At 33.8% G+C, this 14944-nt stretch overlaps 2 protein-coding genes across 2 annotated transcripts in view; both read left to right on the top strand.

The window, feature by feature from the left end:
• The first annotated feature begins 561 nt into the window (after nucleotides 1-561).
• Nucleotides 562-5204, top strand: LOC102579759 (bifunctional epoxide hydrolase 2-like). Its single transcript, XM_015309757.1, has 5 exons — nucleotides 562-784; nucleotides 1762-2039; nucleotides 2829-3061; nucleotides 3719-3960; nucleotides 4082-5204. The coding sequence occupies exons 1-5, from the start codon at nucleotides 580-582 to the stop codon at nucleotides 4093-4095; spliced, it is 972 nt and encodes a 323-aa protein (XP_015165243.1). The 5' UTR covers nucleotides 562-579; the 3' UTR covers nucleotides 4096-5204.
• A 3156-nt stretch (nucleotides 5205-8360) lies between these two features.
• The window catches only part of LOC102579434 (glyoxysomal fatty acid beta-oxidation multifunctional protein MFP-a-like), an 8559-nt gene continuing 1975 nt past the window's right edge, over nucleotides 8361-14944 (top strand). The window contains exons 1-16 of the mRNA XM_006349761.2: nucleotides 8361-8603; nucleotides 9865-9936; nucleotides 10015-10080; nucleotides 10157-10213; nucleotides 10302-10369; nucleotides 10442-10523; nucleotides 12146-12201; nucleotides 12289-12591; nucleotides 12673-12759; nucleotides 13255-13429; nucleotides 13504-13625; nucleotides 13705-13868; nucleotides 13948-14202; nucleotides 14288-14409; nucleotides 14505-14626; nucleotides 14727-14875. Of these exons, the coding sequence (XP_006349823.1) occupies nucleotides 8495-8603; nucleotides 9865-9936; nucleotides 10015-10080; nucleotides 10157-10213; nucleotides 10302-10369; nucleotides 10442-10523; nucleotides 12146-12201; nucleotides 12289-12591; nucleotides 12673-12759; nucleotides 13255-13429; nucleotides 13504-13625; nucleotides 13705-13868; nucleotides 13948-14202; nucleotides 14288-14409; nucleotides 14505-14626; nucleotides 14727-14875 (2009 nt within the window). The 5' untranslated portion in view covers nucleotides 8361-8494. The remainder of the gene's footprint in view (nucleotides 8604-9864; nucleotides 9937-10014; nucleotides 10081-10156; nucleotides 10214-10301; nucleotides 10370-10441; nucleotides 10524-12145; nucleotides 12202-12288; nucleotides 12592-12672; nucleotides 12760-13254; nucleotides 13430-13503; nucleotides 13626-13704; nucleotides 13869-13947; nucleotides 14203-14287; nucleotides 14410-14504; nucleotides 14627-14726; nucleotides 14876-14944) is intronic.

Genomic DNA, 14944 nt, shown 5'->3' with positions numbered 1-14944 from the left:
GTGGTTGAGGGGTTCAAACCTCAAATCTTAAGCACTGCTCTTTTTTTTCCGAACCTCCTTAATGAAAATCCTGGATCCGCAACTGATTGTAAGCTTGTAAATCATACAAAAAAATAAAATAAACTAAAGTCTAGACAAATCCCACAAAATAAACTCGATAAAAAATCATGCAGAAGTTTCGAACCCGAGAACCCTTGCGACCATCCTTACGGGTAGTCAAATTGAACTTTGCAAAGTAATTTTTTCATGTTTTTGATGTGATATTTTCATTGGTAGATTCTTTGTCGACTATATCAAATATATTTTTTTAAAATATAAATATTAAATTTGAGCAAAAATTATTAGGTTCGATTAGAAATTCACAACTATTATTGTAGCTCTGGCATAGTATGTGTAAACACACTTATGTCATGTCATATTCATTGAATTGACGTAAACATACATAACTTTTTACTTTTTACGTACCCCAACATTTAGCCTATGTGAAGTATATAACTATCCCAAAAGAGTACTAAAAATTATTGAACACACAAAAATCTCATTCTATTTTTTTCGTCAAAAGAATTAATTTCATCCGAAATGGAGGAATATGACTTTGATCATAAAATAGTGGAAGTAAATGGGATAAATATGCATGTTGTTGAAAAAGGACAAGGTCCTTTTGTTCTATTCATCCATGGATTCCCAGAATTATGGTATTCATGGAGGCACCAAATTATATTCATGGCTAAACATGGTTATAGAGCTGTGGCTCCTGATCTTCGCGGTTATGGTGATACCACAGGTAATGAAAAATCTACGCCTTATTCTATACGAAACATCTTAATTTTACCCTTCATTATACTTTGAAATCGTTCATGGTCTTGGTCATTAGCATATCGTCTCGTAGTAGTAATGCCAACATACTGCCTGTGGCAAGGTCCACGAGGGAGCTGGGTTGGAGATATGATTGAATATGACTGTTTGCTTGGTGGACTAATTAGTTAAGAAATTAAGTTTTGTTTTTGCTATTTGTTATAGTTTTTGATATGATGGTAGGAACTTGATAGATCATAACAAATAGAGTCTGGAGAAGATAGGATGTATGTAGACCTTATCCGTACCTTGTGAGAGGTAGATAGGTTGTTTCTGACGAACCCTCGCTTAAGAAAAAACGATTTGGAAGCAAGATTGATGAATACAAGAGTAAAAGCTATGGTGAAAATGTCGTAGGAAAGAAAATACTGACAAAAAAATAGATCTAGAGGGTACGTAATTCTAAATCTAGATCTTTTTCACAAAGTATTTTGACACGTAAAATTCATCCCGTTCGTGTAGGTCTCTTTGTTAAAGTCAAGGGCAAATATAATACCATTTGGTAACAACAATCGAATCATCAATTTTAACTCATACCAAAGATATATAGGAGAAAAATTAGGAAAAAGAGTCAAAAAATACAAATTATTGTATTATTTTACCTTCCATTATATTTCAAAGTCATTTTTACCCATAGTCAGAACTATAGAGGGATAAATGTGATTGTTTTTTTTCGAAGTATTTTGACACATGAAATTCATCCGGTTCATATCAAAGTTCTATTAAGGTCATGAACAAATATAACTCAATTTGTTTCAACAAGGGTATGATTTATGAATGAACCATAGTATAACACAAGGTAAAATTAAGATATTTCGTATCTTAGTATTATTTGTTACTCTTTTAACTACTACATACTATGTTGAACTTATCAAGTTTAAATTCTGAATCCGCCTCTTCTGACAGGAGTACCTAAAGATGATCCAAGCAAGTTTAGCTCATTAAGAGTTGTGGGTGACTTAGTGGAACTTTTGAATACCATTGTGCCTGAGGAAGATAAAGTGTTTGTTGTTGGCCATGATTGGGGTGCTCTTATTGCTTGGAATCTTTGTTTATTGAGGCCAGACAAAGTTAAGGCTTTGGTTAATATGAGTGTGCCATTTTCTCCAAGGAATCCTAAGAGAAAACCAATTGAGTCATTGAAGGCTATCTATGGTGATGACTATTATATTGTTAGATTCCAGGTTCACCTCTTTGCTTCCTTCTAATTCTTTCGTTACATGTTTTTTGATGCACGAATAGAGACAGATACAAGATTTTAAGTCAACGAGTTTTAGGTACTTGATATAGTTCAAGCTAGTTATAAAAACATGTGTTCACATGCCCTAATTACTTTAGTTTATATTTGATGAGTTCAGCCTTTACGTTCTCACGATTGGATCTTGCATATTTTTTAAGAATTAATGGTCAAAAACAACTTAAACTATTACTTTTTTCGCGAGTTTCATAACTTAACTATCTATTGTTCCATTAATCTGCCTAGCTAAACAATCATTCCCTTTGTATTGAAACACACCTCGATGCTGAGTTGACTTACACACACGTACACCTGTTGTCGAGTGGAAACAATATTTGGCCAACTCATCATCGAGGTGTGTTGATGTGTCCAGGCATACATATAACTTATAAGGTTTGGCTTACACACACTTGTTGTCGAGTGGGAACAATATTCGGCCAACTCAGCATCGAGGTGTGTGGATGCGTGTAGGCATACATATAACTTATAAGGTGCATTATCTAAGTAATCAAGGCGGGTTGAACAGAGTCACTCCTAAGGTGAAGATAACACGGATTAAGTTGGGCTAATCACTTGATAATCATAAAGTCGTCGCTTCCATTAAAGGAAGAGTGATAATGATTCAAATATGTATACATTTCAAGGTAGTTAACTATTTCATTTCGTTAAATTCTTATACTGTCAGTCTATATAACTTAAATCCCGATGTCTTAATATTGTTTGTTATTTTTTCTAGGAGCCTGGAGTGATGGAAGCAGAGTTTGCAAAAACAGGCACTAAGAAAGTTTTGGAGAATTATTTAACTTATAGGAACCCTGGACCATTATACTTGCCTAAAGGCAAGCCTTTTGATGATAGTCCAGTAATTTTGCCCTCTTGGCTATCACAAAAAGAAGTTGATTATTTTGCTAGCAAATATGAACAAACTGGCTTTACTGGTGGATTTAATTATTACAGAGCACTTGACTTGTAAGTTTCTGTCCTGTATTTACTTTTGGCTAAAAATTATGTTGTGACACTTCTCATTTTAGTTGGGAATTAGTATTATTTCGATTCGGAGAATCAAATAATGACATTACCATTAATATTGTGACAATAGAAGGATAGCTTTGGTGTAACTGGTAAAGTAGTTGTCATGTAAGGCTGCATACAATAGACCCCTTGTGGTCTGGTTTTTCCTTGGATCCTGTGCATAGTGGGAGCTTAGTGCATTGGGATGACTTTATTCTGATGAAAAAGTTACATTACATGAGTTATGTTGATACCTACCTTTAGTAGTAAATGTTTTTAAAAAGTACTAGTGATGTCGAAAGATATGGTTATATGTTCAAGAACGTAAGGTGTCCTTACTTTCCCAGGATAAGAAGGGATCGAGAAAATGCCTCGAGCAAATGTTTGAACACCAGTCACTATGGTGCTGAAGTAAGCCCAAATACTTGACTACATGATAAAAACCAAAAGCTCTTGTTACAATCATCAACTGCAACATTGAATTGAGACTTTGCACTTTGCTAACCCTTCGCGTTTGTATTAACTTTTGACCGTATAGAATCTTTTATCTGCGTACATTTTACTCTTTCCAGACCCTACTTATGAGATTTCACTAAATATGTTGTTGAAATGCAGAAATTGGGAATTGACAGCAGCATGGAGTGGTGCGAAAGTGAAAGTACCAGTAAAGTTCATTGTGGGAGATTTGGATTTAACTTATAATACCCCTGGAGCAAAAGACTATATAAACAAAGGTGGAATGAAAAAAGATGTGCCTTTGCTAGAAAAAGTGGTTATATTGGAAAATGTTGGCCATTTTCTTCAACAAGAAAAGCCTGATGAAATTAACAAACACATTCATGATTTCTTCAAGGGCTTTTCTTGTACTTGAAGGTTCAAAGTTTAGCCCTTTCATGTTTATTTGAGGAGATGGTGACTTTTGATGTAATTGAATAAAGTACATGTGAAGAAATGGTTATATTGGAAAGAGTTGGCCATTTTCTTCTACTTGAAGGTTTGAAGTTTTAGCCCTTTCAAGTTTGTTTTGGGGGCATAGTAACTTTTGATGTAATTGAATAAAGTACATGTGAAGAAAATGGTTATATTGGAAAGAGTTGGCCATTTTCTTCCACTTGAAGGTTTGAAGTTTTAGCCCGTTCAAGTTTGTTTTGGGGGCATAGTAACTTTTGATGTAATTGAATAAATTACATGTGAAGAAATTGGTTATATTGGAAATAGTTGGCCATGCTCTACTACTTGAAGGTTTGAAGTTTTAGCCCTTTCAAGTTTGTTTTGGGGGCATAGTAACTTTTGATGTAATTGAATAAAGTACATGTGAAGAAGGTGGTTATGTTGGAAAGACTTGGCCATTTTCTTCTACTTGGAGTTTTAAAGTTTAGCCCTCCAAATTTGCCTTGGAAGTATAGCAAGTTTAATTTTGATGTAATTGAATAAAGTACATGTGAAGAAGTGGTTATATTGGAAAGAGTTGGCCATTGTCTTCTACTTGAAGGTTTGAAGTTTTAGCCCTTTCAAGTTTGTTTTGGGGGCATAGTAACTTTTGATGTAATTGAATAAATAACATGTGAAGAAAGTGGTTATGTTGGAAACACTTGGCCATTTTCTTCTACTTGAAGTTTTAAAGTTTAGCCCTCCAAATTTGTTTTTGAAATATAGTAACTTTAATTTTGATGTAATTGAATAAAGTACATGTGAAGAAGTGGTTATATTGGAAAAGTTGGCCATTTTCTTCTACTTAGGTTTGAAGTTTTAGCCCTTTCAAGTTTGTTTTGGGGGCATAGTAACTTTTGATGTAATTGAATGAAGTACATGTGAAGAAGTGGTTATATTGGAAATAGTTGGCCATGTTCTTCTACTTGAAGGTTTGAAGTTTTAGCCCTTTCAAGTTTGTTTTGGGGATATTGTAACTTTTGATGTAATTGAATAAAGTACATGTGAATCAAGTGGCTATATTAGAAAGAGTTGTCCATTTTCTTCTACTTGAAGTTTTAAACTATAGCCCTTTCAAGTTTGTTTTGGGGATATTGTAACTTTTGATGTGATTGAAGAAAGTACATATGAAGAAGTGTTTGTATTGGAAAGATTTGGCCATTTTCTTGGACTTTGAGGTTTAAAGATTATCCTTTCAAATATCTTCAGACTCGGACCTAATATTTACTCATATAATTTCCAACCTTACAGATAAAACATTAGATAGTTGTCTAACGTTTGCAATATCATACAATTTTTTTGAAAATGATCTAATGTTTCTCATAACTTTTTCATTTGTTCAAAAATATACTTAATAACTGATTAGATGGTGCACGACATTCATAAATCACAGAAGAAATAAAAAGACGATCATTTGCTAAACAACTATCCGAAAAAGGTGAACTTGCATTTCTGGACTATGTTATTGGGTCAAGCAATGGACTGGGCTGACATTGGTTGGGCTTAGGTTCTACTAAAGTCCAGCCCAGTAATGAATAGAACAACATGAGTCATTTGCACAAATAGCCTTTTTTATGCCACTATTTAAATTTTGTATCTTTATTAACTTCCTTTTTCGATTTTATTGTTACATGTCGTTTTTCTTCTTCGGTTATCATATTATTGTTATTGTTATTTTTCTCTTTCCCATTATTTTTAGTATGACTTCTCTCCACTAATATATTTTCTTTCCATACTTGAGTTTGATATGATTTATTTAAATTGAATGTCTATCAAAAACAATCTCTATATATTCACAAGATAATTATAAACTTACGTACACTTCATTCTCTCCATTCCAAATTTAATAACAATTTTTTATAGCCAAAAAGGTATCTTATCGTATATTCTTTCAAATATATTTGGTAGTAGGAATACTGATTTGTCAAAAAAAAAATGTAGTTAAAAACTTTAAAATTAAATGGAATTAACAATGGTCTACAAGTGCCTAGAGATGTGTGAGCTTTGGAACTATCACCAGTGGGCTCCCATACTCTATCTTCTAATTATCTAATCTAATAATCTGTTTGGTTGGACCTTGGACCAAACTATGGTTCACTCCATCTCAAATTATCTGTCGTTTTCTCTTACACGTAAGGATATACATTGATTGAATCGATTCAATTTTATGTATTATAAATTTTTCATTTATGAACATGCTAAATTGGTAATCTAATCAATAAAATTTTCATTATTGATTGATTAATTTTTTATTTTTAATGATACGATTGTTAGTTTAATCAATAAAAAATGCTTATGTGAACATATATACACAAGGTTTATAAAGTAGGAATAACAGCAATAATAGGAGCACGATAACTTTCTATATTGATCACTTTTTCTTAAAACAAAATTATTTGAATTTCTTCGAAAGACTCATGCAATAAATTACAGAAACAATAATAATTATATGTTTTTGTCACAATTAATCTAAAATTGAGAAAGGAGAAAGTAATACTAATTTGTGTTGAGAAAAAAAAGGTGTAGCAATAGAGAGACTAATTTGTGTTGTTATGATTGAAAGTAATACTAAAATTTTAAAAATAGAATTGACAAAATATTAAACTCGCTTTTATATAATTAAGAGTAATAGTAATAATATAATTTTATTGCATAATGAATTTAACCATAGCTAAAATTTTGATATAATCTTTTGTCAACGTGGCAATTATAAAACAAGAGAAAAGATCCAATTTGCTTATGTAATATTCCAAGTTAAGTAACTATATCCTTCCTTTAAACTTTTGATACAATATTATTCTCCATGAGGAAATGATTTTTTCCCTTAGCTCCTAATTGAGCTTTAATTTGGTAATTTTAAAAATAAATTTAAAGCTGAATGGTAAATATGTATTTTTTTTCTGAAATAATAATAAAAATCTATAAACACCATATGATTTCTCAACATCGAGGATTATTTGATTCCAAGATTAACAATTTCAAAATTAATTAGATCACATATATAGTATCTTCTTTTAATACCATATTTAATATGAGATAATAATCCATAAATTACTAATCGGATAAAATATCCTTCTCTAACACTCTTTTCCAAAGCCATTTACAAAAATTAAGATCCAAATAAAAAGAAATTAAAACTTATTCAATTTAATCTAGTATATAATCAAATACTTATATAATACTCATATATTTTTAAAAATCAAATATGTATCAAATAATTTTACTATTTAAATCAGATATTACAATCTAATATATTACTCTTTTACGTTTTTAATTTGTGTGGCATTTTTTAAAATTTAGTTCGTTCGAAAAAAAGAAGAAGTCATATTTTTATAATTAGAAATAATCCAACTTTAATTTTTTTTATCTTTAATAAAATAATTTATAAAATGCATAAGATTATAAATTTCCATTTTCTTAAAACTAAGGGTGTGTTCGCTATGGAGGAGAACATTAATATAAAATCTTTACTTATCTTTTTCCTATGTTTGGAAAATGACTTCACTAACAAACGTATGAAACATTTCAAGTTTATCACTCCCTCCGTTTAAAAAAGAATGATCTCCTTTCCTTTTTAGTCTGTTTAAAAAAGAATGACCTCTTTCCTTTTTTGGTAACATTTTAATTTCAGCTTTCCACGTGACATGTTTAAAGCTACAGCCCACAAGATTGAAGGGCAATTTAATACATTTGACATAACTTTAATTTAGGACCATAAGATTCAAAAGTCTTCTTTATTTTCTAAAACTTCGTGCCAAGTCAAATCAAGTCACTCTTTTTGAAACGGAGGGAGTATCTTTTTCAATCCATTCAATTCCCCTGACCCTTGACCATCTCACCCTCGCCACACCCGAATCCTCACTCCCCATCTCATCTGGCCTTCATAGTATTTTGCTAGATAGCATATAAATATTCTCGAGACAATATCTTCTTGCTTACTTATCAAACACTAAAGTAATTGAAGGCGAAGAGGAAAGATTTCGTGAGACTCTGCTTGACAAATAAGTCAACTATTCAAGTTGTTCTGTAATTATCGTGGATCTTCACTTTCATCACATTGATGTGGACTGCTAAACGTAAACAAAAAAACTATCTTATTTACCAAGAAAATATTTTTCAAAAACCATTTTCCTTCGTACCAATGGCAATTCGATCAGTATCACATAAATCGAAGCGGAACGAGTAGTCGTTTCCAAACCAAACGACCCCTTAGAGGTGTAAATGAATCGTGTAAGAAAGGAAAAAAAAATAATCTTCCTTTTTTCTAAAAATTGACTCTTACAATCCTTATCTTTTTTTGTTAGCATCCAAACACAGCCTTACGTCATTGTTCACGGTTTCGTCACGACACCTCTCTCCCTCATAAATATCACTTCTCTCTTGACAAATTCATCTTTCTCCGATCACATTCCCATTTTCCGACCATAAATTTCACCGGAATTTTCAATTTCCGAGCAAAAAATGAGCAAGAGTAGCAATCCAAAAGGAAGAACTACGATTGAAGTTGGAGCTGATGGAGTTGCCGTCATTACAATTATCAATCCTCCTGTCAATTCTCTCGCATTAGATGGTACGTTAAAAGCGCTTTTATAGATCTCACTGATCTTATATTATCATTTTTTTTTCACTCGTATTTGCAAATTATTGATGGATTTTGTTAAATTTGACGAACTATTATTCAATCCTCTGAATCATGGGAGGTAAAATTACTAACTTATATTTTCTGTCGGTAGATAGAGTTACTAGGTATTGGTGGAATTAGTTGAGGTACGCACAAACTGGCTTACTGGCTTGGACATCATAGCTACAAAAAAAGAGAGGATCAATTCTTAAAATGTTAATTGGCTTTAGTAGATCGAATGAAAACATATGATTTATAAGAGTCAGAGTTTAACTTAAATTACTATTGAGACCTGATTGAATGTTTGAAATGGCTGTTATATTTCCTCTTTTTTCAAATGATCTCAAATATATATGATTTATAGGTGGGGTCTGAGGATGGTAGAGTGAGGATGATAGAGTGTATGCGACCTTACTCTACCTCATGGATGTAGAGGAGCTGTTTCCGAGTAACGAGAAAAATATAGAATCAAAGAGTACATAGTAAATCATAAGGAAAACATTAGATAGCATTCAGAGAAAAAGAACAGTAACAATGTCCAAATAATGCAATAACCGAAGCACAAGAAACAATAGGTAGTAACATGAATCGATAACTACGAGAATAATGCTATTAATTATTGGTAAGGAAGGAGAAACATGTATAGTGTACCAAACTACCATCAAACCTAGCCCGGATAAAAGTGAGATAACACACGATTACGTAATAACCTTCTACTCTAATTCGCGACATCCATGCACAGACAGATTACAAGGCTTATGGAATGTTTTCATCTATATGCTATACGATGTGCCTTGCACTTGGTAGTTTCCTTTAAGCTTGACTGCCACTTCTTTTGCTTAGTGTTGATTGAGGGAGTTCTTTCTCTGGAAGCATGTGTGAAGATCTTTTGATGATCTTACGCTTGTGTTATAAGATATGTGTTTTAGAATGGAATGACTATATATGATTTTTAGTTGATCCAACTAATTTTGGATTGAGGGGAGTTGATTGACATTTGTGTTATACACCATATTATAAATTGTTGATATTGGTAAATGTAACTATGAGAAAGTTGCTACTTCTTGTGTTTAATTTTGGCAAAGAGGTCAGAATAACTGTATAAGAAAAGCTTTTCTTTTCCTTAAAATGTAGTTTCGTGATTTTCCAAATTTGGTGCGCAATACTTTGATCAATAATTCATTTTGATACTATTGCAATTTCTTTTCAGTGCTGTATAGCTTGAAAGAGAACTACGATCAGGCCTTAAGAAGGGATGATGTGAAAGCGATTGTTGTGACAGGTAAATGCCAAGAGATCACAGTCTCTTCATATATCCAATTTGGTGAAATATTAACCTTGAATGTGTAAACATTTACAGGCGCAAATGGCAGGTTCTCTGGTGGTTTCGATATCGGTGCCTTCGGTAAACTGCAGGGAGGAACAGGTATACATTTCTGTTTTGCTTATTTTCTTTCATGGAGCTGCAAGAGTTTTGTTAGCTAACTTCAGTATGTTCACAGTCGAATCACCAAAGCCTGGTTTTATATCAGTGGAGATTCTCACTGACACCGTTGAAGGTGAGCCTTTAGGGTTTTGATCTTCTTACTTAATGCTTTTGGTGCAGTTTAAACATGTCTATATTTGCTGATTTATCTTTGATGTTAGCTGCAAGAAAACCTTCTGTGGCGGCAATTGATGGTCTGGCTCTAGGTGGAGGACTAGAAGTTGCAATGGTATGTATAAGTTATATTTCTCTACAGCTTATCCTGTTAATCATTTGCTGACTCCTTATATGTTAAAATCAGGCTTGTCATGCACGAATTTCTACTCCCAATGCACAACTTGGATTGCCAGAACTTCAACTTGGTATACTTCCAGGGTTTGGAGGTAAGAAAGCTTGTCTGTATGCTTAAATTGTTATTTTCTCTTTATTTATTTTTTCTGAATTTACCATCAGCTTTAGGTGACTGGTTTTTCACTTTCTAACAATCAAAGCTTGTAGAACTGTTGTTTATGAGTGAGCGCATTGTGCCTTATATGAATTTCACTCTTAATTTTTCATAAAAGTATGGGGAATAATACAAATATGTATGACCTTTTTCCAATTAAAACTTCTTCATTAGGCTAAAAAAGTATGTCTGACCTTTTTCATTAGGCTAAAAAAGTAATATTGTGAGAAACACTTATAAATCATCATTACAAAAAAATTGAAAAAAACCATGAATGCTATCAGTTTTTACCAAATCCTATTTTATGAACTGTGAATTTCTGTTTCCTTTTCAAAAAAGTCAGTAGTTTTGAAATCCAGTACGTTCAAGCGCATTACCTAACCTTAATGTCCAATTCTAGCTATCTTTGCATAAATAGTAATTTAAACATCTAAGTGCTATGTAAAGTTTTTTTTGGTTAAAATATTTCCCTGATAGAAAAAACACGTAAGCCGTTGCTTCAACCTCTTGATTGCTATTAGTTTTTAGAGAATACACCTTGGAATATGTAATTTCTATAGCTTATCCTTATAAAAGGTTAATTATCTCTCCAATGTTTGTTGTGGTCATTAAAAGAAGTCCATCCTCTGACCCTTAAGAGGAAATTAAATTGGGGAAAAAAGGTTCATGAATTTAAAAATTCATGCCCAATTTATCCAAGCATACTTTATCAGATACTAGTAAGACATGAATACATGGTCACACCCAGGGTGTAGCCTAGTGGTTGATGGAGTCGGAGGAGAACCATGACGTCTAGAGTCAAACTACACTGGGTCATTTCTTCTCATTCGCCTAATCCTTTTGTGGGTAGTATTACCTGGTACATGTGCTGGTAGCTGGTACCTCGTGGAATAGCTAAGGCGTGTGCAAGCTGTTGTGGAGACCACCATTATCTAAAGAAAGAAAATGAAACACATGAATAAATGACCTTGAATTTGGTGTGTTTTCTTCATCGACTGGTGCAAGACATGTCCTCATAGTCAACATTAGTAAAGTCTTAGTTTTGTAAGACTAGAAAATATCATAACCTGGTTGACCATCCTTGAGGAGCATATAAATTTATTGGGGTCTGTGAAGATAATCAAAAGAGTTTTGCACAGATAGCCTAAGAAGTTAATAAATATCAAAACAGTGTCTTCTACTAAGAAACTGTGCACATGATTTCATGAAAAAACTGGTTATCATCACAGGACATGCAGAAATATAATGAACCATGTACTGAAGCTAATTGCTCATGTAATTAAAACAAGCTGATGCATGTCTTAAATTAATATATAAGGGATCATTTTATATTTTAGGTACCTTATGTCTAGATTAAGCGGTATTCAAATTATTAAAAGTCTGATCTAATTGCAAGAAAAACTTTAAATGGGACATCCTGGGACACTCTTTTTTTTTGTTTATTGGTAATCCTTGGATCCAAAGCATATGATCCTTATCATAAGCAGTACTCATACCACTTTGCTCTATAATCCAACACCACATTTCTTCCTTTATCTCATTTTATCTGCACTATTTCAGGTACTCAGCGCCTCCCCCGCCTCGTAGGTCTTGCCAAGTCCCTTGAAATGATGCTAGTAAGCTGCCATTTGCTTTAAGTAATAAGTCCATATTTTTGGCGCTATGGTTGCTTCTGACCCTCTTGCTCTAATATATCAATCTAGACATCAAAGCCTGTTAAAGGAGAGGAAGCTGTTAATCTGGGCCTTGTTGATGCTGTAGTTCCATCAAACCAATTATTGGATACTGCTCGTAAGTGGGCTCTTGATATTTTGGAGTGCAGAAAACCTTGGGTTGCCAGTCTTCACAAAACTGACAAGATAGAGCCTCTTGGTGAGGCTAGGGAAATATTAAAGTTTGCAAGAGTTCAAACGCGCAGACAGGCTCCAAACCTCCAGCATCCCTTAGTTGTCATTGATGTTGTTGAAGAGGGTATAGTGTCTGGCCCACGTGCTGGGCTTTGGAAGGTTTAGTTCTGGCTCTATTCCTCTTGTGCTTCCGGCTTAATTGTGTAACTTGTATTATCTAAAAATTGTTGGTATTTGCAGGAGGCTGAAGCATTCCAAAGTCTTCTACATTCCGACACCTGCAAGGCCTTGGTCAACGTTTTCTTTGCTCAGCGTGCAACCACAAAGGTATTAGAGTTAAATACTTTACTTAGAAATTACTATCGCATATTTCAATCTGTTTGTAAGTAGCTTTTTAAAATTTTAGTTTGTTTTCATATTCCTTTTTAATAAAACTGAGTGTTTATTTTGAGTTCATATGGATCTGAGGAGAACCTCTAGTCTTTGTAATGCTATTAATGGACCCAATTCCTGGAATCAGTAAGGTTATTCAACGCTAGAGAACTTTGTATGACTGCTATACCAAACATAATCTAAGCTATGTTTTATTCCAGAAATTAGTAGAGACTTAACAATTTCATTGTCTGTATATGTACACCAGTTGTATTCTTAGTTGAATATGTGAGGCTATGATGATTGATTATTGCATAAGTTGATACTTATTAACATTAAACAATGATATCTGAACGATTTGTGTGCCAAACAGTGTGTGATATTGTTCATCCTTGTCAGTCTTCAACTTTGACCTCTTGATTCTTCCTACTCCTTTCCTCACACAAACAGGTTCCAGGGGTGACTGACTTGGGATTAAAACCGCGACGCATAAAAAAGGTCGCAATTCTTGGAGGAGGTTTAATGGGTTCTGGAATTGCGACTGCACTGCTTCTTAGTAACTACCCAGTGATCTTGAAAGAAGTTAATGACAAATTCCTACAGGCTGGGTTGGGTAGAGTAAAAGGTAAAACCATTGTCTTGCTTTGATATGATCGCTTATACTTGTTATGGCTAGTGACTAATACAATAATTTGTCAGCCAATTTGCAAAGTAGTGTCAAGAAAGGGAAAATGAGTCAAGAGAAGTTTGAAAAAACTCTCTCCCTACTCAAGGGTGCTCTGGATTATGAAGATTTTAGAGATGTGGATATGGTCATTGAGGTCAGTATTCTCATTATAGGATAAACTCTCTGATTTTGCTTGGTATCTTACTTTGCCTTGCTCTTAATATGTGTAACAGGCTGTCATCGAGAATGTATCTCTAAAGCAGCAAATATTTGCAGATCTTGAGAAGTATTGCCCTCCACATTGCATTCTAGGAAGTAACACTTCTACGATTGACTTGAATTTGATTGGGGAAAAGACCAAATCTCAAGATCGTATTATTGGAGCTCACTTTTTCAGGTAATATTTTCTGGACCGTGAATTTTTTTGTTGCACTTTTCTTGGTAGTTCTGTCAAATTGATCGATTGGCGGTTGCAGTCCGGCTCATGTGATGCCATTGTTGGAAATCGTCCGCACCCAAAAGACATCGCCCCAAGTAATTGTAGACTTGCTTGATGTTGGCAAGAAGATAAGGAAAACACCTGTAGTAGTGGGGAACTGCACCGGTTTTGCTGTCAACAGAATGTTCTTTCCTTACACCCAAGCTGCTCTTTTGCTTGTTGAACGTGGAGCAGACGTCTTTCGCATAGATAGGGTCATTACGAAATTTGGCATGCCAATGGGCCCCTTCAGGTAAAAAGATAACAATGCTGTTGGGTTAGATATGCATGCCTGTTAAGTTGGCCTGGCTTAAAAAGGTTTGGTTTCCCATATGCAGATTATGTGATCTTGTTGGTTTTGGTGTTGCAATTGCCACTGGTGGGCAATTTGTGATGAATTTCCCGGAGAGAACTTACAAATCAATGTTGATACCGCTCATGCAAGAAGATAAAAGAGCTGGTAAATTTCCTATATTTTGAAATGCCGGTCAGATTATTTAGTGAAAAATGCAATTTGAAACATTTATGAATAGACATTTGATATACTTTCTGTAGGTGAAACTACTAGGAAAGGGTTTTATGTGTATGATGACAGACGTAAAGCAAGCCCAGATCCAGAAATAAAGAAATATATTGAGAAGGCAAGAGAGATGTCTGGTGTTACCATTGACCCTAAGGTCTCTCTTTCTCCCTCCTCGTTGTTGACAAATACTACACTTGAGATTATTTTCAGTAATTTTACTCTGCTCTTTCTCAATTGTTTTGAACTCGACACAGATGGCAAAACTCTCGGACAAGGATATCATAGAGATGATTTTCTTCCCTGTGGTAAATGAGGCCTGCAGAGTGCTTGCAGAAGGCATAGCAGTCAAATCTTCAGATCTTGACATTTCTGCTATTATGGGCATGGGATTCACTCCTTACAGGTTCATTTCAGAAACATTTTTCTGTTTGTCAATAAAACAAATCCCCCCCCCCCCCCCCAATAAAACCTT

The sequence above is a fragment of the Solanum tuberosum genome, unplaced genomic scaffold, assembly GCF_000226075.1.
Source record: "Solanum tuberosum cultivar DM 1-3 516 R44 unplaced genomic scaffold, SolTub_3.0 scf00114, whole genome shotgun sequence".
NCBI classification, from domain to species: Eukaryota; Viridiplantae; Streptophyta; class Magnoliopsida; order Solanales; family Solanaceae; genus Solanum; species Solanum tuberosum.
This window is presented reverse-complemented; position numbering and strand designations above follow the sequence as displayed.

Coding starts and splice junctions, on each gene's coding strand:
- LOC102579759 (XM_015309757.1), top strand. CDS start 580: ATGGAGGAATATGACTTTGATCATAAAATAGTGGAAGTAAATGGGATA. Junction 785..1,761: donor CGGTTATGGTGATACCACAG/GTAATGAAAAAT, acceptor CTCTTCTGACAG/GAGTACCTAAAGATGATCCA. Junction 3,062..3,718: donor TATTACAGAGCACTTGACTT/GTAAGTTTCTGT, acceptor GTTGAAATGCAG/AAATTGGGAATTGACAGCAG.